This window comes from Rhineura floridana, chromosome 6 (genome assembly GCF_030035675.1).
Source record: "Rhineura floridana isolate rRhiFlo1 chromosome 6, rRhiFlo1.hap2, whole genome shotgun sequence".
In the NCBI taxonomy this organism is placed as follows: domain Eukaryota; kingdom Metazoa; phylum Chordata; class Lepidosauria; order Squamata; family Rhineuridae; genus Rhineura; species Rhineura floridana.
In genome coordinates this window covers 3,420,885-3,447,105 of record NC_084485.1, presented here as the reverse complement: position 1 = coordinate 3,447,105, position 26,221 = coordinate 3,420,885, and the positions used below count along the sequence as shown (strand labels likewise).

The window sequence follows — 26,221 nt, the reverse complement described above, 5'->3', positions numbered from 1 at the left end:
CAGGAGGAACAGCTTGGGGCTGCCACTACTAGCATCCAGGATCCACCACCTGAAGGGGTTGCCTCATTCTGTCTGATGGTAGGGCCGGCCCTGATTATCCATGGCAGTAACACAGATTCTTTATTTTTCCTAAAGGCTCCTTTGTTTTGCTGCTGCTTCTGCTGCTGCTGCAAGTGGCAACAGCAAGAACTGTGTTGGTAGCCTGGCTACCACTTTGAACCCTCTACAGTGCCCTGGATTTGGCATTGTTTCAGGATATTGTGTGTGTTTCCGGGTGGGGGGGAGAATGGCAGCCTCCAAAAAAATAATGCTGGGGAATATTTGGAGAAAATTCTGCAAAGCCGTCTTCTTGCTCTAAGGCAGGAGTGTGAAAAAAAAATCTCAGAACTTTTCTCAGGGGGAAAATATCTTTTGAGAAATTTCTGCTCAGCTCTAATTTTATCATTATCAATCATTTTTGTGGTGGTTGAAAAATTGCTGCCATTGACACTGCCAACCCCCTTGCCTTTCATCTGGGGAAAGTCTATTGCTAGTAAAGATTATGTTCAATCTGAACAGGCGTGGCCCCATCCCCGAGATGCTAGCCGTCTGGTGCACCGCCATCGTCTGTGCTTTGCTGGCCCTGTCACAAAGCCAGCACCTCCTCCCGACAGATGCCATCATCCGGGTCAATAAGGGTGTCTTGCATAATGGTAAGCTGAAGCATCAAGGATCCGAAGGGACAACCCAGACCAAGTTCAGCCAGTTAAACTCCCAACCTAAAGCACTATGGATGTGCATCATCATCATAATAATAATAATAATAACATCCTGAGAAAAAGTGTTGGTCTTATTAAAACTCTCTTAATTCTTACCTGAGCAAGAATTTCCAAGGTTACCTTTAAAATTTCACTTCAGGTAAGCTTTGTAGTAACTTCAAGCAGGGCCACCTGCTCTGTGCAACTTCTAGGTCGACATGCTGTCGAGCCCTACAAGGAGGGAGGTAATGGGCTGGATGTCGGCTAAAAAATTAAAACTGAATCCAGAGAAAATGGAGAGGCGATACGTTCTAAGTTCTCAAGCTGTGCTATGCTCCCCCAGAAGGGGCAGGTGCGTAGCTTGGGGGTACTCTTGGATCCAACATTATCACTGGAGGTGGCCTCAGTGGCTAGAAGTGCCCATCTCCAGCTGCAGCCTCTTTTGGATAGAGACAATTTGGCCACTGTACTCCACGCTCTGGTAACCTCTGGATCAGATTACTGCAATGTGCTCTATGTGGGGCTCCCCTTGAAAATGGTTTGGACTCTGCAAGTGCTGCAGAATGGAGCACCCAGAATGCTGGTGGGGACAGGTGCAAGTCTGCAGATAACACCTGTTCTGAAGCACCTGCTTTGGCTGCTTGTTAGCTTCCAAACTTAATTCAAGGTGCTAATGTGAGTGTTTAAACAAAGCCCTAAATGACTTGGGTCCCAAATACCTGAAAGAGCACCTCCTTCTTCCCTGTAGCCCAGCCTGGAGATCAAGGGAAGATCAACCCTCCTGGTGGTTATGGTTGCCAGGCTTAGGGCCTGAGACTGATCCTGTATCTTTAGGAGAAGAGAAAGTCAGCCAAGTGCAGGTGTTGTTGCAACACTGTAATGGGAAAAACCACAAGGTGGAATTCTCCCTTCCCCCTGCACAAGATACAGAAGACCTTTTGGTTGCCAGGCCCAGCCTCCAAGAGGTCTTCTGTATCTTTCAAAGTTGTGCAGGGGGAAGGGAGAATTCCACCTTGTGGTTTTTCCCATTACAGAGTTGCAAGAACACCTGCACTTGGCTGACTTTCTCTTCTCTTAAAGATACAGGATCAGTCTCAGGCCATGAACCTGGCAACCCTACTGGTGGTTGTAATTGTAGAAAGTGGAGATGTGAATTGAAATAATAATAGTAGTAGTAGTACTAGTGGTAGTAATCTTCTCTGTCATGTCTCCACTGTCCCTAATAGCTGCACGCTGGCAGAAATTCACTAGGGAAAGCACCTCCTATTGCTGAATATGCATTTCTTAAATAGCTGCACCAACTATCTTTCTGTTTGCCATGGAGCCTTTAGCAAGGAGAAAGTCTGGGGAAGACTTGGCTGTGTAAAACCCTGGAATGTAGTTCCTGACCAAAAAGGCAGTACTGGCCTAGAAGCACTCAATTTAGGGTCCTTGGTCCAAGGCCTTTATCTTACCTATCTCCATTGAACTCAGGACCTTTGGCCTACAAAGCATGTGCTTGAGCACTGAGATACGGCCCTTCCCCAACTAGGGGTATCTGATTGGCCACTGTAGGTGGACCTTTGGTCTCACCAAGCAGGGCTTTCTTATGTTCTCAGATTCTGTCACATTAGATCAGAGCTTGGAAAAGTTACTTTTTTGAACTACAACTCCCATCAGCCCAATCCAGTGGCCATGCTGGCTGGGGCTGATGGGAGTTGTAGTTCAAAACAGTAACTTTTCCAAGCTCTGCATTAGATGTTATAAGGAAGAAGGGAAAGGGGCACGAAGCAGCTCCAGCTCCGTTTAACATCTAGCTCTGCTCATGTACCTCCTTGTTCCCTATAGCCCAGCCTGGAGATCAAAGGAAGAAGCCGGCCGGCCCATCCATGAAAGAGCACTGTTAGAGATGCAGCAGTGATACCCTCTTGCTCCCCTGTTCTGTATTCACTCCCTTCCTCTTTGTGGCTTTCTTCCGCAGCTGTCGCCAACTCGATGGCGCAAACCAACGCCCTCCAAGGCGCAATGAGAGAACTGCCAATTGGTAACGGAGGAGGAGGAGGTGGCGGTGATGGTGGTCTACTAGGAGGCCTCCTCGGTGGTGGCGGTGCCGGAGGTCTCCTGGGAGGTCTTACTGGGGGCTTACTTGGGGGAGGTGGGGGAGGGCTTCTGGGTGGGGTCACTGGAGGATTGCTTGGTGGTGGTGGTGGAGGGCTTCTGGGTGGGGTCACTGGGGGTTTACTTGGGGGTGGTGGTGGTGGAGGAGGAAGAGGAGGAAGAGGAGGAAGAGGAGATGCTTATGGTGGAGGGCAGGCTGTCTACAATGCTGCTGTCGGTCCTGGTGGTCCTGGTGGTCCTGGTGGTCCTGGTGGTCCTGGTGGTCCTGGAGGTCCTGGAGGTCCTGGTGCTGGAGGCCTGCTAGGTCCGGGAGGCCTGCTGGGTGACGGAGGTCTGCTTGGCACTGCAGGGATTCTTGGTGGTGGTGGTGGCCTCCTCGGCAATGGAGGCCTGCTGGGCAATGGAGGCCTGCTTGGCGGAGGCGGCATCCTTGGCATCCTCGGAGAAGGTGGTCTGCTCAGCACAGTCCAGGGGCTCACAGGGTAAGGAACGTCTCAATTAAACTGCAGGCTGTATGTGAGTAACGCAGGCTTCAAAAAGATTTGTTAATGTGAAAGACACCTGGGAAAGTTATAGGGATTGAACTCACACTATATTAGTTCCATAGAAACATATGAACACATGAAGCTGAGGCACAGCCCTGGTCCATCTAGTTCAGGATTGTCGATATTGGCTGGCTGTCAATGGCTACCAGCCACGATGACCTGTATAGTGCCTCCAGGGTGAGAGGCAGCACGTATGTCTCTCAGTGCCGGTTGCCGGGTTTCCTGGAAGCATCTGGTTGGCCACTGTGGGAAACAGGACTCTAGATTAGAGAAGCTTTTGGTCTCATCCTTCTTATCTTCTCATGTCTCATAGTTAAAACCCTCTTTCTGATCTCCAGTCTAAATTTGATCATGCCCAGTTTGTAGCCTTTGGTTCTTGTAGGTCACGAGAGATGGACCTCACTCCCTGCTTGTTCTCTGCAGGTTAAGAATTGTGGAGCTGACCCTTCCCAGGATCAGCCTGAGGCTCTTGCCTGGAATTGGAGTCCATCTGAATTTATATACAAGGGTAGCACTTGATGGGAAGAGGTAAGCACAGCAACTTGACACCTCCAACTCAATGCATATGTCACTGGCACCTTCTTGACTCCAGTTGAAGGTGCTTCTCTAATCACTCATTGCGGAGGGTGACATTTGCATTGTGCAGGGTTACAAAGGCTGGGGATTTTTAGCCACACAGAGCAGGAAGGAGGAGATACACAATATTGGCGGCTCATTAGGCTGACGAGAGTTCTGTGCTGGGTTGCTGGTACCTCTGTAGCCTCCATCTTCCAAGTAGTGTTGGTCTACATTCTGGGCTTGCTTTCAGAAGCTAGGAGGAAGAATGACCCTGAATAGAGCAGTTGTTGGGAAGCAGCAGTGGCAGAGGAGTGTTGCCTTCAAGCCCTGCTCCAAGCACCTGATTGGCCATTGTTAGAAAACAGGACACTGCTCTAGGAGCACCTTTGGCCTGCTCCAGAAGCCAAGCTCTTCCTCTCTTCATTGGTTAATATACATGTTAACAGGAACTGCAAGGCAGAAGAGGGATCATTTACACTCTAGCCAATGATTTTTTTTTTTACTTGCAGCCTGGGATTGCTCAGGAATTATAAGAAATCGAAACGTCAGTGCAGTTTTGAAATCAGTGGTTAAAATCAGTGCAGTTTTGATTCAAAATGGTGTCCAATTGTATCCAAATATTTGCAGAAAACTGCCCCTTGATCTCAGTGCAAAATTTGGTGATGGTATCTTTAAGAGGTGTCCAAATGCATAGCGAACAAACACCTTTCCAAGCTATATAGTAGGTTCTTTCATTAAGCCCATTTAGAAAATCCCAGAGTAGTTCACAAATCAAACTGTCAAATAGATAACAGAATAGCATGTAACCATAAATTCATCTTCAACCTTAAAACATTAGCAAGTTAAAGCAATCCCATAGACTGTTCTACAAATCAAATTTTCCTGAGGCTAATTGGCAACAACCTCAAGAAAGCCCAGAGTCCTGAGTGAAGACCGTGTCTCTGATACCCTATGAAACTGGAGTATAAATGGTGACTGATGGACCTCCAGAGGCAGGGAGCTTCACTAAGAGGGGGCCAAAACAGAGAAAGGCCTTTGACTGGCTCACCAATCCTTGGGCTTCAGCTAGTGGTGGAGGTCTCCCTCTAGTGATAATGGCTGGACTGGTACATTCCACTAACAGGCAGGGGAAGTGGAACCTCCCCCCAACAATTTAACCTGGCACTCCCAACCTTCCTTCCCCAACCTGGCACTCTCCAGATGTTTTCAATGACATCTGTTCTAGTCAGCATGGCCACATATTCCTGGAGCTGATGGGAGTGGAGTCCAAAAACGTCTGGAGGACACCAGGATGCGAAAACCTATCAGAAATACCACATAAAACAACCTGATCAGAAATTTTCTTTTCCTTCCTATGCAGCCTCCTTGGTTTACTTGACGTCGCGGTGGAGGTGAACATCACGGCAATTGTCCGGCTGACGATGGATGGCACAAGCTACCCTAAGCTGGTGATCGATCAGTGTGACACCCTTCTCGGAGGCATTAAAATCAGACTCCTTAGAGGGTGAGCTTCATGCATCTGGCCAAACTGGGTGTCAGCCTCTGCCAGCTCATGAACTTTCTGGATGGCATTGGGAAAGTTTGCCATACTTTGTCTCAATCTTTTCTTTTGATGAAAAAGAATTTACTCACTGGGACTCTGCTTTTTAATTTTGACCACCAGTTGTGGCCCTTATCCGCTTGATACTGACATGGGCCATGTTTCAGGAAGGAGAAATGTTGGGGGCGGCTCACTGAGATGCTGGTTTTGAAGGCCCAGCAGTGGCTGGTGGGAAGGAGGCAGGCAGCAAACAGGGCCTTGTAGTGGACGGCTCAGTGTGTCATCTTCCTCTGACTGGATTTGGTCCGAGAGAGCAAGCGGCCAACAGGTTAATGCCTTCCAAAACCAGCAGAGGTGGAAAAGGTTCAGAAGAGGGCAAGCAAAATGCTCGAGAGGCTGGAGCAACTCCCCTGTGAGGAAAGGTTGCAGCATTTGGGGGTTTAAGTTTAGAAAGCAAGGAAGCAAGAGGACATGGCAGAGGTGCATAAAATGAGGCATGGTGTGGATTAGGGTTGCCAGGCTCAGGGCCTGATCCTGATCCTGTATCTTTAGGGGAAGAGAAAGTCAGCCAAGTGCAGGTGTTCTTGCAACCCTGCAGTGGGAAAAACCACAAGGTGGAACTCTCCCTTCCCCCTGCACAACTTTTAAAGATACAGAAGACCTCTTGGTTGCCAGGCCCAGCCTCCAAGAGGTCTTCTGTATCTTCAAAAGTTGTGCAGGGGGGAGGGAGAATTCCACCTTGTGGTTTTTCCCATTGTAGGGTTGCAAGAACACCTGCACTTGGCTGACTTTCTTGTCTCCTAAAGATACAGGATCAGTCTCAGGCCATGAACCTGGCAACCCTAGTGTGGATTCCGAGAGGTGTTTCTCCCTCTCTTGTAATAATAGGACCCAGTGGGGCCATCCAAGGAAGCTGAATGTTGGAAGCTTCAGGACAGACCAAAGGAAGTTTGTCTTCACTCAGCCCAAAGTTAAACTGCGGGACGCATGTTTGCAGGCTTCCCAGTGCAGCTTCTGGTTGGACACAGTGAGAAGAAGATTCTGGATTGGATGGGCCCCCTTTGGCCAGATCCAGCTACAGGACTGTTTTGATGGTCGATTCACTTTCCAGTAGTCCTTTGTGCCATCTGGGCTTTGCCCCATTTCTCAGGGCATTTTTTTTGTTTATTGTTTATTTAAGGGATAGGGACCTGGATCTGGTCAGATCCTGATTCCCCCCCCCAACATGGGCCACTGATATGATGTCAGGTGAAGCATTTTCTTTTGAACTGAAGGTGGTCTGAGAAGGAAAAACTTCCGTTTGTCCATGCTGTTAAGATTTCAAACCACAAGAGCACAGGAAGCATTTTCTTTGCTTATTTAGACAATCTATAGGTCATTTTTAGGTTGGGTTAGTTAAAACTGGGGTACAGCCTTGGGGGGCTGCAACCGATGACTCCTGGACAATCTGAATCAGGATTAGCAGTTGTGCTGAAGTTTGCCCCCCAGGAAAGCGGAAAGCACATCAGAAGCAGACTCACAGAGATGCACCATCATCCCCTCTCTTTGCAAATGTTTCTGATATTCCCTGAGACATTTAGCGTTTCCAGCCACTCAGTTTCTCCCCCCACTGCTTTTTTGGTAATGGTTTTCCTTTCCGTTTCCCTCCAGCCTGCTCCCAATTGTGGATAGTTTATTAGCACGTGTCCTTAACAAGCTCCTTCCAGATCTGGTAAGTGTTGTGATCAGAGGGCCTTCTCAGTGGTGGCCCCCAAATTATGGAATGATCTTTCTGATAAGGCGTGCCTGACGCCAACACTATTGTCTTCTCGGCGCCAGGTCAAGCCTTTCCTCTTCTCCCAGGCATTTTAGCATGGGTTTTAATTGACTTTTCAATATGTGTTTTTAAATTTGTATATTTGTTTTTAATGTTTTTAATTGTTGTAAACCGGCCAGAGAGCTTCGGCTATGGGACGGAATACAAATGCAATAAATGAATAAATAAATCAGCCAAGTCTTGCATAGCCAAAAGGGCAACAGGGTCTGCCTCATGGTACACATCAAGAAGACACGGTCCTTCCTCCAATAAAGACCCTCACAAACGTATAGCATGCTCTGCCACCTTTTCCTTTCTCTCTTTTTCTATGGTCTATAAAGTCTTCTTAAGTCTTACATTTTTTAAACACCTGTTTATTATATATGTATATGTTTAGTATGGAGAGCCAGTGTGGTGTAGTGGTTAAGGTGTTGGACTAGGACCTGGGAGACCAGGGTTCGAATCCCCACACAGCCATGAAGCTGACTGGGTGACCGTGGGCCAGTCACTGCCTCTCAGCCTCAGAGGGAGGCAATGCTAAACCTCCTCTGAATACCTCTTACCACGAAAACCCTATTTGTAGGGTCGCCATAAGTCGGGATCGACTTGAAGGCAGTCCATTTCACTTATAGATTTAGTATAGTATGTATCATGATGTCATGCAGGCACTGTACATTGTCCAACTTCCTACACCAAATACAAACGAGAATCTGTATGTTGGGTTGTAGTCAACTAATGTTTACTCAGAGTAGATCCACTGAAATTAATGACCATAACGAACTTAGGTCCATTCATTTCAGTGGGTCTACTCTGAGTAAAAGTTAGTTGACTACAACCCATTGCATTGAGTGGCGTGTAATCTTTACCATTAATTTCCTCCTACAAAGCTAATATTGCCAAATGTCTGGTTGTGTTTTAGTTCTCCTAAGGAAAATGTGCTCTGTCTTAGTTTTACCGTATATTCTACACTCTGTTTAACCAATCAGATATTGAAGGGGTCCAACTGTTTTCCCATTAGCGAGTTTTCTCCATTCAGGGATCTATATCTAGCTTCTGGTTTTGAGATAAAATTGCTTCACTTGTTTTTATACTGGGCTAGTGTGCACTCCTTTCCCAGCTTCATAAAGCATCATTTTCCTCCCTCCCTCCACCCCTCAACACTTCATTTCTGGCTTGTATTAAAGCCAGGGGCCACCAGTGTGGAGCCCATGGGGGCATAGGTACCCTCAGAGTCCCCTCCCTCATCCTCTGCTGAAATTAGGCTTGAAAAAACATTATATTGTAGCCAATAGAACAGGCTGCAGTGTGTACCTGATTGTTGTGGTGTTTGTGTGTGTGTGAGAGTGAGTGAGTGAGTGTGGTGCCCATGAGAGTATCTCTGGTTTGCAAATGTGCCCAGGGCCCCCAAAGGGATAGCAGCCCCTGCAAGCCAATAGTTGGGCTCTGATTGTTTTACTGTGTATTGAATGGCTTTTACTGTACTTTTTTAAAAAACTTGTAAACCACTGTGATGATTTTAAATGAAATAGTAGTATACAAATATATTTATAATGGAAATGGACTGCCTTCAAGTCAATCCCGACTTACGGCGACCCTATGAGTAGGGTTTTCATGGTAAGCAGTATTCAGAGATGGTTTCCCATTGCCTCCCTCTGAGGCTGAGAGGCAGTGACTGGCCCAAGGTCACCCAGGGAGCTTCATGGCTGTGGGGGGGTTCGAACCCTGGTCTCCCAGGTCATAGTGCAACACTCTAACCATATATCTAAATATATTTATAAATAAATAATAAATAAATAAGCCAGTGTTCCCTGTTACATCCTGACTTACTCTCAGATCAGATCCTGAGACTGGATGGTTGCCCTAATGCTTGGGAAAGAGTGTGGATAAGCCCCCTGGCTTCTCCTCATGCATATTTCCATCACTGTTTTGGGCTGAACAGATGTAGCAGGGATCCTAAACGAGTTGAAAATGATTTAGGACCTGGAAGATCAGAGTTCTAAACTGCACGGAGAGCCTACTTGAGTGCAGCTGCAGAAGTTTTATCATATCTTATTTTATTTTTATTGTTAAATTTCTAGTCCACTTTTCCTCCAAGGAGCTCCAGGTGGCACGCATGGTTCTTCCCCTCCCCATTTTATCCTCACAACAGCTCTGTGAAGTAGATTAGGCTGAGAGATGCGGTCCTGCACGAGTTCGCCAGGGTCACCTGGTGAACCTCATGGCTGAGTGGGGATTTGAACCCTGCTCTCCCAGGACCTAGTCTGGCACGCTAACCATGACACCACACTGGTTCTCAGCCCCCAACTTGTGGGGGAGGGGAGCTACCAAAACGGCGAGGGGGACATACAGGACAGGGCAGGGCCAGTAGGCTCTCCACCTCAAATGATAATCATTTGTGGTGGGGAGATAATTTATTTATTTATTTATTTATTTTTAAAACTTATATACCGCCCGACTAGCAATAGCTCTCTGGGCGGTGAACATAGATACAATAAAATACAATATAATACAAAAACATCACAATCTAAAATTAAATTTCACAATCTAAAAACAGCAAAGGCTAAAATCAATTTACAAACATTACAATCATTAACAAAAAATTAAAATGCCTCGGAGTAGAGAAAGGTTTTAACCTGGCACCGAAAGGATGATAGTGTCGGCGCCAGGCGAACCTCCTCGGGGAGACTATTCCATAGTTCGGGGGCCACCACTGAGAAGGCCCTTGATCTTGTCACCGCCCTCCGGGCCTCCCTATGAGTCGGGACCCGGAGGAGGGCCTTCGTAGCAGACCGTAGTGTACGAGCCGGTTCATAGCGGGAGAGGCGTTCCGACAGATATTGAGGTCCCGTGCCGTATAAGGCTTTATAGGTTAATACCAACACTTTGAATTTGGCCCGGAATGAACTGAATAGGACATTACCAGTGGAGACTGAGGGCTCCAATGTCAGTGGGGCAATGGAATCCACTCCTGCATTTAGTCTGAGCTTTCAAGGAGCTGTCCAAAGTGCTGAAGCATGGTACAGTGGGGATTCACTGCCCCACTGACATTGGAGCCATTAGGCTCCACTGCTTATTACTGCTGGTAATGCAGAACATTATGCATTTCTATTAATGCAGTGCAAAACTGCATTAATTTTTTAAGCTGCTGCGTCCTGTGGATTATGCCCTTAGTAACTGAATGGAGTTCCTGGTTTGGAGACCATGCCTTCCCCCATGAAACAGGAAACTTGAAAGGCAAGGAGGGAACAAGAATAACCATTAGCACAATTGCTTTGCTTGTTGTGCAATTTTGATTCCTGGCATTTTGCTACAAAGGTCTAACTAGAATGTTTAATTTTCCAGCTGTGTCCTGTCCTGGATATTACCCTGGGTCTGGTCAATGAACAACTGGGACTTGTGAACAGTAAGTTTGTGTTGCTGCTTCTGTCCTTTCGTGCTTTGAAATCTCTTGCCTGTTTCCTTACATGAAGGAGCTTTAAGTAGCTCTAAAAGGGCCACCTTAGGAAAACCTGTTTATGGTTGCGTGATCCTGGGATGAGAGTCCTGATTCCATGATGGAGGTATCAGGTGGTCCCAGTATCTCAGCCTGTCTGTAAAATGGGAATTATGGTGTGTTGGGTGAAGGAATGAGGGGAAAGTTAATGGTTTTCGACCTTTGAAAGTTTTCTGCCAATTATTATTGAGGATATCGTTGTACCTTCCATCCCCGAAAGAGACCTAACTCTCTGCAAATGGACTAACCAAACATCTTTTCTCCGTCGCTCACAGGTGGAAGCTGGTGCTGCTAATTAATAATAATAATAATTAACAATAACAACAACATAGAGAGTAAAATAATGTTTGAGGACTGAATTACAACCAACCTATTTTGAGTGAGGTAGTTCCAGAACTCTGAGAACTTTTGGAAGACACAGAATTTACTTGGCCTGAATTCTTGCCTTCTGGAGGTTAATCGTGATTTTGGAAGGAAGAGCTGACATTCTGATGAGGTTCCAGTTCCCAGGTCTGGGGCCTACGCAGGAGAACTCCCCAGAAAAGTGGGTCCTCCAAAGATCAGATGGGTCTATGTCCAGCTCTCTGCTGCTTTTGACATCTCCCAAAATCCGTGTCCTGATTGTGGGAGTCTGGGGAGTTAGCAACGAACAGAAGCATGAGAACCCCTAAGTCCTTTCCCTCACCTTTCTCTTCCCATACAGCTCTGGTCCCTCTGGGTGTACTGGGAAGTGTCCAGTACACAGTCTCCAGCCTTCCAATAGTCACGGGACATTTTCTGGAAGTTGATTTAAATGTAAGTCTGCGTTTGCAGGGATGGATTTGCTCTGAATCCCTTCTGTCTCCACCAGCAAGGAGAAAGCGAAGTTGGTTTTGCTTCTCTGTAGGTCTGAGCCTACCCCCACAGTGGCTGTGGGAGTGGCCCTTGAAACCAAATCTAGCTCTTCTAGCTCTCTGCCTGTAGGGAGGTTGTTAAACGGAGAGGAGCGAGTTTTTTGTAACATTAGTTTCCTAGATCAGAGGCTCCCAACCTGTGGCCTATGGACCGTCCGTGGTCTGCAAGCTTCATTCAGGTGCTTTGTGGTGCATCTGTGGATTTTTGGTTGAAGATGGGAGATGGCATATTCATCACATTAAACATCCATATTGATTTTTAATTGTTTTCATATTTTTTCTTTTATTTCTCATATATTGTATTTTATTGTATCACAGTTTGAATTCTGTGGAAGCTATAAAATCAACAAAAATACAATTAAAAGTCACATAGCATCTAGCACTGTGCACTGCAACTGCGACAAGCAACCCCCCCCATTATTTCTGCAAGACCCTCAGCAATTTTCAATGGTCTGTGGGGAAAAAAAGTGGGGGAATTACTGACCTAGATCAGCCAATGGAAAGACAGGCAGGTAATGTGCATGCACTGGGAGCTCTTGGAGAAAGAGAAGTGCAGAATGCTGGTGGAAGATGAGACCAACAGGTCTTTCTTTCAGTTTACACAGCTCAGAGCCAGGGAGATGATTTTTTAAAAAACTGTCATACTAGATTTGCAGGTGATGCCAAAGTGTATTAGATGATAAAAAGTCAAAAAGGGTGCGAAGTGCTCCAAAAGGCTCTCCCGAATCAGGGCAGCATAAAGGCTATTTGGGGCAGAGCTTGGAAAAGTTACTTTTTTGAACTACAACTCCCATCAGCCCCAGCCAGCATGGCCACTGGACTGGGCTGATGGGAGTTGTAGTTTAAAAAAGTAACTTTTCCAAGCTCTGATTTGGGGTAGTTTGATGTGCATTGTTGATGCATGGAAGGGATCCATGAGTCACAATCAAGAGTCATTTTGTCTAGGAAAACTGCTTTAGTGTCTTTTATTGACAATTTCAGTTTGCTTTATTTTTTGTAAACCACTTAGATGTTCTCTTTAAGTTCAAGCAGTACGCACATTTTGTTAAATAAATAAATAGAATAAATTGGAAAGGGGTAGGATAAACAGTTCTGCACCTTGACTGGGGGCAGCTCATGATTCGCTCTTCCAACATCAGGTCCCCTTCAAGGCTGGCTCTGGACATTTTTGACACCTCTCTTTGTCACATTGCCTGATCACAGAGAATGTCTCTGGATACTGAGGCTGGGTGGGGGGACTAGTGACTGCCTTGTGCTTTAGTGCAGGACAATGGAATGCCCCTCTCAAATAATTCAAGACTTTATTGGCAGCCCTAGAAATATTGCCACTCCAGACAAAAACCTGGGTTGACTGTGCAGATGGGCCTGGCTTGTGAATTCCACTTTGGGAGGCCCACCTTATATTTTCACAATTATGAGACTGACGATCCCTGCAGTCTTTATTAGATTACCTTCAAGTCCGTCCTCATAACTATGATTTCATCACACCACAGACAGCAAAATGGAAGCTCCTCCCTGCCTAGTATTCCTTGGAAGTTGAAATTGTCCTGTCTCTTCCTTCTAGACTATAGTTGGGATGGTGGCCGGCCCCCTCCTTGCCTACCCTCTGGGCAAGCCAGAAGATCATCCCTTGCCACCAAGGGTGCCCATGCCCACAATGCCTCCGATGCCTGATACAACCAGCTCTCAGCTGGGACTCTCGGTGAACTTCCTCAGCTCTGTCGTGGCAGTCCTGCAAAAAGAAGGGTCTCTGGACATTGACATCTCAGACGGGATGGTGAGTTTGGAAGTGGATTCTGTATGGAGAATCTCTTGACACCATGGTAGCCTCCAAAGTAGGGTGGGAGGTTGGAGGCACATGGGGAAGTTCACACAACTATATCCTTGGTTTCCAAATTCACACCTGGCAGCCTGACTACCTTCTGAGTGGGAGACGACTGTGTCCAGTGCTTTTTTTGGTAAAAAAAATGTGGTGCCAGTACTCATACCTTGATAAAAGTGCTATGGGTGCCAGCACGAAATGACTGCCGTGGGCAGCAAAAAAAGCGGTGCCAGTACATTGTTCCAATGAGTACTGTCACAAAAAAAGCCCTGACTCTTGTCTAATCCAAAGGGTCTGACTTTGGGTATGTTGTTGAAATGAATAGCACTTGATTGGGATGGTACGGAAATTCATTTCAGTTCTTATTTGAACCTATTTAGCTAGCACTTCCCCAAACAATATGCAAACCAAAACTCAGTGATCCTCTTAAAATTTGCCCTTCTCTAGATTTTGTGCTGAGTTCCCCAAGCACAAAATATGTGTACAAATGCATGTTAGGGGAACATGCATACAAATGTGTACATTAGTGAAAATAACATACCCAAATGCGTTACGTTAGGGAAAACTGTTTTGCAAAAATGTGTATATTGGGCAAAATTGCTTATAAAAATGTGTATATTAAGAAAAATGCACACTAAATGCTTATGGATTTTTGTGAGGACTTTTTTTTAAAGTGTACTCCGGCAGAAATATGGGGAACTGAATTTAAGATTGGGAAAAAAGAAAAAAATAGAAACCAAAATGGACAGCATTGTCCATTCCTAGCACTCTTTCCCAGGTCAACAGCACTGTCTTATTCGGGTTCCAAGGCTCAGCCCCGTCACTGAAAACAAGTTTCAGGGGCTAAATCTTGATAAGCCCTTGCTCAGATTAAGCCCCATGTGGTTGAGGAATAAGTAACAAACAGCTATAATATTCATACATATCTTTTGCACATTTCTCTCTCTCTCTCTCCCCTCCCCCTTTTAACCAGTTCTCTGAACTTCCTCCTTTGACGACATCAACTCTTGGGGCTTTAATTCCTGAGGTGAGTCCACTCGCTTTATGCTGCATCTGAATCAGTGATTTGCATGACTCAGTTTGTCATTGGTGCACAACAACCGCTGCAGGGGGGAATGCTCATTGTACTCCAGCTCACTTTCACTGTAGCAACTGAACTTGCAAATCCAGGCAGCCTAAGGTGGGGAAAGTTGTCAAATGAATGTTGTAATAATTCCATGGGCACCCAGTTTTTTAAAAAAATAAAGGTTAAAAAACCAAGGCTATTCGTATCCTGGTCCCTGCATAAACATAACTCGTAACTGTAACCACAAGAATAGAAAGTGAATTTAAACAAAGGGGGCATTTCAAAAATAACTATGCAGTTCAGTAAGGCAACATCACCAAAATCCCCATGATATAATATTTGCAAAGCAAGCAAGCAAACGCATCCATGAGCTCTTCACCCCCACATAAATTCTTCCAATTCAGCCTCATGCTTATATTCACTGTTTTCAGGTATACACACTCTGCTGGTTGATGGGAGTTGTAGTCCAAAATATCTGGAGGGCACTAGTTTTATTTTATTTATTTATTCATTCATTTATTTAAAATATTTAGAAACTGTACTTTCATGTAAATTCACAAGGTGATATACAGATTAAAAATACAGTATTACAATAAAAATATCAGCCACATCAGTAAGAGATAGTTGGCAAGGATTCTCAGACTTGAAAGGCTTGTCTGAATAACAGTTTTTAGAAGATGTCTAAAATCAAGCAGGGTTGACTCCTGATGAACCTCTATTGGCAAGCAGTTCCACAGGACAGGGCCAGCCACATGAAAGGCTTGGCCTCTGGTAAAGGCCAGCAGAACCTCAGGGATGTGGGGAACCACCAAAAGTGTCCCATCAGAAGATCTAAGTGATGGAGATGGAACATAGGGAGTCAGGTGGTCCTTAAGGTACTTTAAGCCCAATTCAGCATTGGTTGGGACTCATCTCGAGTACTGCATCCATTTCTGGACACCACACTCTAAGAAGGATGGAGACAAACTGGAACAGATTCAGAGGAGGGCAACACGGACGATCAGGGGACTGGAAACAAAGCCCTATGAGGAGAGACTGAAAGAACTGGGCCTGTTTAGTCTTGAGAAGACTGAGGGGAGATATGAAAGCACTCTTCAAGAACTTGAAAGGTTGTCACACAGAGGAGGGCTGGGATCTCCTCAATCATCCCACAGTGCAGGACATGGAACAATAGGCTCAAGTTGCAGGAAGCCAGATTTTGGCTGAACATCAGGAAAAACTTCCTAACTGTTAGAGCAGTACGACCATGGAACCCATGACCTAGGGAGGTGGTGGGCTCTCCAACACTGGAGGCCTTCAAGAGGCAGCTGGACAGCCACCTGTCTGGTATGCTTCAAGTTGGATTCCTGCATTGAGCAGGGGGTTGGACTCGATGGCCTTATAGGCCCCATCCAGCTCTACAACTCTATGATTCTGTGATTGTTTAGGGCTTTGTGAATTCATACAAGAACTTTGAACCTGGCCTGGTAGTGGATGGGCAACTGGTGCACCCCCCTCAGCAGTGGAGTAACAAGCTGCCAGTAGCCCATTTCTCTGAGGAGTGTGGCTGTTGCATTCTGCATTAGCTGCATCTTCCGGACCAGACACAAAGGCAGCCCTGCATAAAACACATTACAGTAATCGGGTCTTCAGGCTACCAATGCAGGTTGGTGAAGGCTGGTCCATATCTTTCCTCTGGGCGATCCACAGGTGTTCCGGATGTTCCCAGAGCCGCGGCCTCTCCTCCTGAGGGTGTCGGTTCCTGAAGTTCCAAAGGTGAAGCTACAGAAAGACAAGGGCCTGATTCAACTTAAAGCTAGCGCGGAAATATTGGCAACCAAGCAAAATGATGCTCATCAATCTCTCTGTTTCCTAAACATTGTGAGTATTGAGAAACAGCTATGAAATAACAGAATCCCTCCTTTCCATGTGTCCCTCTTAATCTCTTTCCTTCTCTCTGGAATACACTTCCTGTCTGTAAAGAAGCAGAAACTGGACCATTGGGTGCATGGATGGGGCACTTCCTCACCAGACTCAGTGCATCTTCACCCAGCCCCCACCTGCCTGCCTTTCTGCTCACAAACCAGTCCAGGGGGTGGTGCTGGCTGTCCGTTTCGTCCTCCTCAGCATTGCCCTTGTAGAACTGTGCAGGGAGGAAGATGGGAAAAAGTAGAATTAGCTGGCTCTGCCCTCATTGGCTCTGGCTTGGTCTCCCTGCCTTCCACCTGACCAGTCCTGTTTGGCATCAGCCACCACAGCTACACCACGTGGACTATATCACCGTGGTCCTTCCTATCTCCCACTCCTAAGCAAAGGCAGCCCCAGTTGGGTTGGATGATACTTCAGAGATCCTATCATGCCCTTTTTGTGGAGCTGATTTGCTGGCCCCGTGGCCGCCATCTGTGCAGGGTCTATGCACAAACCATCCTACGTGCAGAGCCCAAACATTCATGTGGTCAAGATAAAATCCAGGAATTGGACTTCTGAAGTACCAACTAAATCTATATGGGATAAAAGCTCTGTGTTTTAGACTCCAGCTGAGAAATCAAGCTGTGCTAGTAACGTTAGAATTATGGCTACTAAGTATTTATTTAATTCGAGTAATATGGTATGGACAGATTGAAGAAGTGGCATAGCCGATGCCAAAGTGCCCTTGCACTGTACATTAGTTGGGCAAGTCAAGTCAGGGAGTGGCTCTAGAGTCCAAGAGTAATGGTGGATGGTGGTTTCAGACTTTACTAAGGCTTCGAGAGGGATTCAGGAATAGCTTGCTTAAGAAATTAACCATTTCCCAATTTCACATTATAGGAAGCTTCTTTACTGGCCCAGTTTTCTGTTGCAGACAACAAACTGAAAATTAGTGTTAGTCTTGATAAGTAAGTATGGCGTCTCTGAAATGTCCCATCTTTTGGTTTATACATCACCAAGGGGAAATCAGCAGGGCTGGCTGGTTATTTATTTATTTTGAAAATGCTGTCCCATTGTTTCATTACAACAGAAACGCACAAGGCCACTTAACATCACCTTAAAAAAAGATCAATCAATCTACACACACCCCAAGATACAAGAAACTCAACAAAGTTAAGGAGGGTCAGCTGGTGAAATGTTGCAGTCTATAGTGGAGTCCCCTTTGTTTCCAAAGGATGGCTCTATCAGTATTTGTTAACCGCTATCATGTGGCAATGTAGACTGCATTGTATCCTCATGATGGTGATTTCATGCCATGTGCCCGTGTCTCATATGTTGCTCCCTGCAGCCATTTTAAAGCCAGCCCAGTTAAGCCGAATTGGGCAGCATCAGCAACACAGTAGACTTTAAAATAGGGAGGATTGCAGAAGTATTCACCCCTGTACAGCTGGTCAGATATGCATGGAAAGGCAAGTCCAAAAAAGAAAACAATAATGACTGTTGATGAAGAAGAGGAGGTGGAGGGCAAGCACCTATTTCCCACTAACACATTTAGTGTCGCAGCACCTACCCTGTGGAATTCCCTCCCTTTGAATATTAGGCAGGTGCCATCTCTGCTATCTTTTCGGCGCCTTTTGAAGACTTTCCTCTTTCAACAAGCCTTTTAGGTTGAGACCTATCCCAGTCTGTGTCTGTGTTAGAATTGCTTAATATGTATTTTAACAATGTTTTTAACCCTTTTTTTAAAGTTGTGGGTTTTTAAAAATGTTTTTAAAGCTGTTTTATTTTAATGTATTTTAAGATCTGTTTCTATGATGTTTTAAAGTGTTTTTAGCGCTTTGTTTGCTGCCCTGGGCTCCTGCTGGGAGGAAGGGTGGGACACAAATTAAATAATAAATAAATAACAGAACCCTCCCCCTCCTTCCAGCCTGACATAAAAGCAGGCAAGAATTCAGCTGAATTCAGATTTAGCACTGGCCCACATATTCTCCATCCTTGTGGAACAATCCTGTTTGCTCTAAACTTCAACGGCTTTCCCCCAACACTGGATTTCCCCCCATTGAATATCACTTCAAAGATATTGTTCTCTTATTGATTTTACTCACAGCATAGCAGTACAGTTCTCTCTTCCCTCCATTCCAATAATCCAAGCTCCAAGCAGGAGGAAGCAAGCCTATAATAGGTATTAAAAGGCAAGCCTAGCCCTAGAGAGTCTCTTACATGTCAAAGACTCTAGGCTTGCTGAGGGGGAGGGGGGGCACTGAAAACTGCTTTTATCTTCTCCTTTCTAAAAGGAAAACAGCTGGTCTCTGCAGCAAAGGAGTAGGATGCAGCAAAGCCACTTCCCTCTCAAAATATAAATATTTCCTTTCAAAATATTGATTTTTCCTTTCATTTATCAGTATATCCTTCCAAAATATTGGTATTTTCTTTCAAAATACCATACATACCACTACTCCTTTTCATAAATGGAGTCTACCAACATGTGAGTCTACCAACTGCCCGTCTTTTGGCTAATGGGGTTATGTTGGGGAAAACTTTGGGGTGGAAAAGTTGGATGTTTCTGACAAAATTAGGCTACTTGGCCACTCTACCTCTGGGTCCTCTTTATCGTATTTACATAGAATTCCCACTAATTTCAGTGGAACAGATTTTCAACTAATTGTAGCAACTGGCATCCATAAAAAGCAAAACAAATGGTCCTGCTTGACTAAGGTTTGGTATTTCAGTCTGAGGAATTAAAAGACAGAAAACAGGGAAAGGACTATTGCCCCCAAGTCAGTTAACAAAGGAGCTGACAAGAAGCAACTGAGTTATCCATACTTACTGTACCTGACCAGTGTTGTGGAATGTGCTCCCTGCTGAAATAAGAGAGGCCCCCATCTATACTGGCATTCCGCCAGCTTTTCTGGAATGCACCTTTGTACCCAGGCATTCCCTTGATCTCTCAGCTTTAGTTTCCTGCTTTAACTGAAGTGTTGTTTTAATGGGGTTGTTTTATTGCATATTTTAACGATGGATGTTTAACAGTGTAATGAGTTGTATTGTGTATTTTAATTATGAATGTTTCTATTTTTAATGTTTTTTATACTGGCAAACCATTTAGAAGCCTATTTTGCCATTAAGCGGTGGTGGCTGTTGTTGTTGTTATTATTATTTGGTGTACAAAGCCCTACACAGTTTGGAGACCAAGATGCCTGAAAGAGTGTCTCAGCCCTTATAGACCCAGTCGGTCACTGCGCTCTGCAGGTGAGGGCCTCCTGCAGATACCATCTTATCAGGAAGTCTGTTTCACACAACATAGGAAACGGACCTTTAGTGTGGCGGCACCTACCCTGTGGAACTCCCTACCCTTAAATGTTAGACAGGTCCCTACTAAAGGCCTTCTACTCCCAACAAGCCTTGTAAGTAGAGATCTGTCCTGGTCTGCATCTATACTGGAACTGTTTTTAAGATATTTTGAAAAAAATTACATCTTTATTGTATTGTGGCTTGTTGTTTGACATCCTGGGTTCCTTTTTTAGTATTTACTTGTAGACCTCTCCTCTCCTTCCTTCACCAGCTGTGCATCCTCCTTAAAAGAGGGGAAAGGTGAGGAAGGCCTTTTGTATCTGACTTTCACAGTTCATTGTTCAAAGCCCACAACTCCTAGTAATTTTGTGTGTGGGTCACCCCTCACTGGAACCAGCCGAGGACACTGATAGCGATCTGCTGATTTACAAGTGCTTTGATTCTCCATTGATTGTCCTCTTTGTTTCTGCAGGACCCATGTCTCAGTGGCTTCTTCATCCATTGGGAAATTTGATGTAAGAATATATTTTATTGATTGGAATCCATTTCTAAACTGTTTAATGTTTAAAAGTCTCTAAGCAGCATATAAAAATACAGCATAAAAATTGTATCATAAAAACAGAGGTACAACATAAAAAACCTCAGTAAACCGGCATTATAAAACAGATTTAAAAGGGGATTTAGTAATAATAAGAAGTTCCAATTTTATGAGTCAGGGAAATCATGGGCACAAGGATACGTCTGTATAAGATGTCGAAGGCAACTGGTGAAAGATGTTTCCCGTATGACCGAGGGAAGGACATTCCAGAGTATATCTTGGTTCAGCACTGGGGTGAGGGAAAGGGGGAGTCTGCATAAAAGGTGAAAGGTCTCCCTTCCAAGTCATCCCAGGCCACAAGCCTATATCCTCCTGGACCTTTCCTCATGGAAGCAGGAGGTAGGGAAGCCAGGAAGAGGCAAATCTCTCATGGCTTACCCACATCTTCCATAGATAAAAAGACCAATTTCTCACCAACTATTCCCTCAACAAGGAATGGCAGCCAGTCTTCAGTCTCGCAGGGCTATATGTGCACGATACTGGCATACATGTGTTTCCAAATATGTGCTTGCAGCATTTAAACATTACATGTTTAGGTGCAGGGATATACCTGCAAATGTAATGTGGGAAGCCACTTGACTTTTTCCTATTTCATGCGCTTATCTAACAATGAATTTGTTGTCTGCAGTGGCTTTCCTTAAGTCATCCTTCACCAACCTGGTGCCCTCTAGATGTTTTGGACAACAGCTTCCTTCAGCCCCAGCCAGCATAGTCATCAAGGGCTGATGCAATCCAAAACAGCTAGAGGACACTAAGGTGGTGAAGAATGCCTTAACTCATTCCTCAAAGATCTGACAACCTCTTGCAAGCACAGAGGAAGATTTAGGAGCAGTCTTAGAATTCCTGTCTCCAAGGCTAAGGAAGATAAAAAAACTTATCTGGATTCTAGGTGTAGTTTTCAACAAACTATAATTCCTGGAGTCCAAGTGCAGTAATTCAGAGTCAAAGGGGTCTGCTGAGCAGAGTGACTTAGAGATGTCAGCTTTAGAGTGAAGACGTAGTTAAATCTGGAAGAACCCCATGGTTGCCCCCTTGGTTATTTATTGATCTTGGATGGGACAGCCCTATTAAATCACTTTATTTGCTTGATGCAGGTCTCACTCATGGAAGTACTGGTCAGCAAGATTTTTGACATCGCATTCCTTCCAGCAATGAACAGTAAGTACATTTTACAGACACTACTGTCTAAGAACCTGACAACATTCTTTCATGCCACAAATCAAACCACATGAAAATTCAGTGCCGCACTAATTCAGTGTCAACCTATGTGACAGTTGCAGTAAAGACTGTAGCAGTGATGGTGACATCTCTGCCCAGAGAAGTGAATTTGAATGAATGTGGCAGGGATATTTTTCACTGCTTCTTTGTAGCTATGGAGAAGAATCATAGAATCATGGAACAGCAGAGCCACACATCCGGGAAATGAAATTAATAGACGGCAGTGGAGGTTGGTGGCTCCAATGTCATTGGGCAATGAATCCACTCCAGGTTTTGCTCTGAACTTTCAAGGAGCTGTCCAATGTGCTTTCATCAGGAAACAAAAAATGGTCAGCATCCAAAGAACCACAAAGAAAGAGGGGAGGAAAGAGCTTTCCTAAGTAATATTTTTTTCTCAGCATTTTGGGATTTCCCCCCTCTTTCTTCAAGGTGCTTTCATCGCCTTGGACAGCTTCTTGAAAGTTTGGACTAAAACCTGCAGCAGATTCACTTCCCCACTGACATCGGAACCACCAGCCTCCACTGATAGATAGGTGGTTTCATAGAATCATAGAACAAAAGAGTTGGAAGGGGCCTATAAGGCCATCAAGTCCAACCCCCTGCTCAATGCAGGAATCCAAATCAAAGCATTCCCGACAGATGGCTGTCCAGCTGCCTCTTGAATGCCTCCAGTGTCGGAGAGCCCACTACCTCTCTAGGTTTGTTGCACAAGATGTTGGGAAATCCAGATTGTTTCATAGAACAAGGAAAGACTGCATGGCTCAGATTGGAAACATATGCATTAGCAAACTGAGCAGCCTTTTGGCAGGAAACAACAACAGGGAAAAATCATGTGCAATTGTGCAAAGGTCCACCTCCTAACACTCCCCATCCTGGCCCAAGAAATGTTGGTATAATTTGAAAAAAAAATCCAGGAAGAAGGCACAGAAAGAATGCAAAATGAAGAAACTTTGTCTTGAAAGTGCCAGCTGAGAAGATGTATTATACCTCAATGCATTTTGAATCAAGTTTCTTCTTCAGGAGCAATTTTAAACTTTCTAATTCTGTTGAATGTCTTAAGTAGCTGGCACAAATATTGCTGCCCCCCTGACACCAGAGAGGTAGAAACATTTATGTGAGCCACTGTTGTTACAAAAGGGCCAGACCTTCTGGTTTGAGGTCTACCAATACAGGCCCCAATTCCCTGTAATGCTGGTTAGGAATTGGAGACGAGACCAAGTTCTCAGAAACTTGCCTTTATTGAACCTTTGCAAGGGGAGAGAACACAATCAAGTGAGCTCTCCCGATTAAGCTGCCAGTTATTACTTTTATAGGCTGGTACGCATCTCATACATAATCAAGCTGTTATGTCATAAACATTATCATTAAAGCAATACAGCATCAAAGGATATTGCTAATCAAAAACAAAGTTATATTTGGGTACTTTCCTCTCTTGGCCTTTTGCAGACATCTGTTCTCTCATGGTCAACTTCCCGGTTTCTACTCCTAGTTCCTCTATCCTTGACCTTCAGTCTATGCATCTTAAGCATAATAAACTGATAGCCAAGCTATGTCCTCCAGCTAGGCCTTGTGTTCCTAAAAAAGCATTTCTTAGCAAGCAAAACATCTTCATTTTCCAAAATGAAGCAGAAAGCCATTTATTTCCATGAACACTACAAAAATGGCTGGGCTTTATTCTACACTGTGGCTCTTTGACAGAATTCGAGAGCTTCAGATCATTCCAGAGGAAGGGACTTGTGTTACAAAATGTGCTGGCCTGATGATCTTTCCAAAACTCATTGTGCTTCCCTTGAAATCCCTTGTTGCTTTCCCCCCACCAGGAACCATCAAAAGTGCCTCCAAATTTTGCTGTAGGCAAAATGTGTTGGCAGATGCCAGAACAAGAGATGATTTGTTTTTATTTGCAGAAAAAAATTATACTCCCGAAATGAATGATATATTTTTTAAAAAGCATAAAATCAATAATGAAATTACATTCATGAAACAAGTACAAAATACACAATATGGAACAATTCCTGACCCCCCCCCAATCCAGTTTCCCCTTCAGACTAGAAAACTAATCCGGTCTTCTTTCCAACTGCAGGTGTGTTAGGTGGAGGGGTCCCTCTCCCCAAGCTGCTGAATATAGACTTCAATAATGCTGATGTTGATGTCATTGAAGTAAGTGCACCAACAACGAACATACATGGTGGTATTCATAGATGCTTCCCACTGGAACATTTGCCACTGGAAGACTTTTTAAATGTGTTTACTAGTGGAAAGTGCCTGGTGTTGTCCTATGAAAGAAAGAAAAATCAGTGCAGTGCAGTGAAATCTGTTGTTAAAATCAGAGCAGTTTTGGATGACAGTTTGATTCAAACTGGCATCTGATTATAAACCTCCCCTCATATGAAAGATCAGGGCACTGTACAACAAATGTTACAAGTGCAAAATGCATAACGTACCATAAAAACAACTAAATAGGCCTGTTGACATTAAAAAAAGTCTTCCAGAGGCCAATAGCTAGGATGCCTGCCAAATCTTTTCTTGGAGGGTATTCCACAGCATGATGTCGTCAACACCAAATGCTTGACTTCCAGTTGAAGCTGCTTCTAAAAGATGGGGGACAGATTGGCAATGGTTTTCTGACAGTGCATTGCCTTGAGTGCTTTTGAGCAGGAAAACAATCAAACTCTTCAGAGAGGCTGAAACAAAAATGGTTTGTGAGGACCTCCAGAGGATCTCTTCAAACTGGGCGAAGGGGCAGTCAAACGGCAAATGCAATTCAATGTAAGCAAGTGTGAAAAGATGCACACTGGGGCAAAAAAAGTTAAGTCCTAATTTCATTTGTTCACTCATGGATCCTGAACTGGCAGTGACTGACCAGGGATGAGGCCTTGGGGTCATAGTGGATAGCTTGATGAAGATCCAGCAGACGTGGAAAAAGTTCATGGAGGAACAGGCTATCAATGTCTATTAGCCGTGATGGCAGCCTCTGAATATCAGTTGCTGGAAACCGCAGGAGGGGAGCGTGCTGCTCTTGCACTCAAGTCCTGCTTATGAGCTTCCCTTGTGGGCATCTGGTTGGCCACTGTCAGAACAGGATGCTGGACTAGATGGGCCCCCTTTGATCTGACAAGAAGCCAGGCAAAAGCTGGTGGATGGCAGAAATAAGAATGGAAGGTTTTGCATGAAACACTCTTGGTTTTCCCTTTTTTCTCAGGATCTCCTTGTGTTGTCTGCGTGAGTCAATGAGGAGAGGACAAGGTGCACAGTGGAGCGCAAAGCTAGTCAGGGAGGAGACTAGCTGTTTCCAGGCAGGTTTCTCCACAGTGAATGCGTTTGAATCAGGCCTCTCAGTGTCCAGGAAAACACAAACCTGATTTCAAGCCCAGGTGGATTCAAACAAGAGTTTATTAGACCATGGCATTGTCTGTGTTCCGTAAGCTTCCCTTCAGCTTTCAAGAAGATGCACACACAAATGTGGACACACAAACACACGCATACAAATATTACATTTCTTGCATTCTTTTAATAAAAGTTTCTGCTTTCCACTGCATTTGGAGTGACTTCGCTCTCTTTAGATTCAGCTGCAAAATAAAAATAAAAATCTGGCAGTAATGAAAGGAGGGGAATAAATTAATTATGTCTGCTGAGCAGGCAAGTAGGCAGGCTGACTGAAGGACCTAACAGAGCCCAGGGGTGGAGATACAAATCAAACGCACACAATGCTCTGCCTTTGCCTGTCTTTTGGAACGCCTGATGATTTGACAATGGAGCCAACAAGAAAGCAGAATGGCAACTCTGCAGTCCCTTGTTCTTCTAAAACCTGTATTTTAGTGACGTTGGAACATTTCTCAAAGTTTGGAGAGTTTTGGAGAAATGCAGCTATTTGGTAGAATATCCATTAGGGGGTGGAATCAGGCTTGTCTTGAGGAGCAGCAGAGGTGAGGTCTCCCCCCCCACTTGACACATGATTGCATATTGGCATTTCTGAGGTTCCTTGGGAAATGCACAGAAAAATATGGTCGCTTTAAGACAGTTCTCCACCAGCCCTCTCAACTTCCCCAAACAGTGGAAGAAGGAAAAAGGGGGAAGGGTGGCAGGGAGGGCTGGCAGAATGGTGGGGGTCTCAACCACAGTGGAGGCCAGAATGACCCACTGTGTTGCCTCATGTTTGAGGCAATGGGCACCTTTTGAGCCCTTGGAGGTCATGGGGGGGATGCAGTTTACAAAATCACAGCCCAAGCGTTGGAAGACTTATTTCACAGGTTTCTTGGCGTCAGTGAATGCTTCCATGACTCAGATGATGTCATAGGAGGAAGCAGAAGTGTGGAAGAAATCAACTTTATGCAACACAAGGTTAGACAAAGGCATGGAGTAGGAGGCTATCAATGGCTACTAGCCACAATGGCCATGTTCCAGCACCACTGCCTGGAGTCACAGGTGAGGACTGTGCTGTTGTGCTCAAGTCCTGCTTGCGGGCTTCCCAGAAGAGGCATCTGGTTGGCCACTGAGGGAAGAGGATGCTGGACTAGATGGGCCATTGGACTGATCCAGCAGGCTCTTCTGATGTTCTTACTAGGCAATGCAAAATGTCTGCTCTTTTACGTTTCGGTTTTCTTCTGGTGTTCCCCAAAAACCTTCCTTCCCCCTCTCCACTCCAGAAACACATTTGAGCCAACTAGAATTGCATACCTTC

General features: G+C 44.9%; 1 protein-coding gene across 1 annotated transcript; it reads left to right on the top strand.

Moving 5' to 3' along the window:
* Positions 1 to 577: 577 nt before the first annotated feature.
* LOC133386486 (BPI fold-containing family B member 4-like) lies at positions 578 to 25,042 on the top strand. Its single transcript, XM_061630143.1, has 16 exons — positions 578 to 692; positions 2,698 to 2,871; positions 3,025 to 3,316; positions 3,803 to 3,907; positions 5,298 to 5,441; positions 7,128 to 7,188; positions 10,615 to 10,675; positions 11,469 to 11,560; positions 13,223 to 13,435; positions 14,454 to 14,507; positions 16,236 to 16,406; positions 17,334 to 17,401; positions 20,197 to 20,239; positions 21,417 to 21,480; positions 23,624 to 23,700; positions 24,743 to 25,042. Exons 1-16 carry the CDS (start codon positions 578 to 580, stop codon positions 24,764 to 24,766), a joined length of 1,758 nt encoding a protein of 585 aa, XP_061486127.1. The 3' UTR covers positions 24,767 to 25,042.
* Positions 25,043 to 26,221: the final 1,179 nt, after the last annotated feature.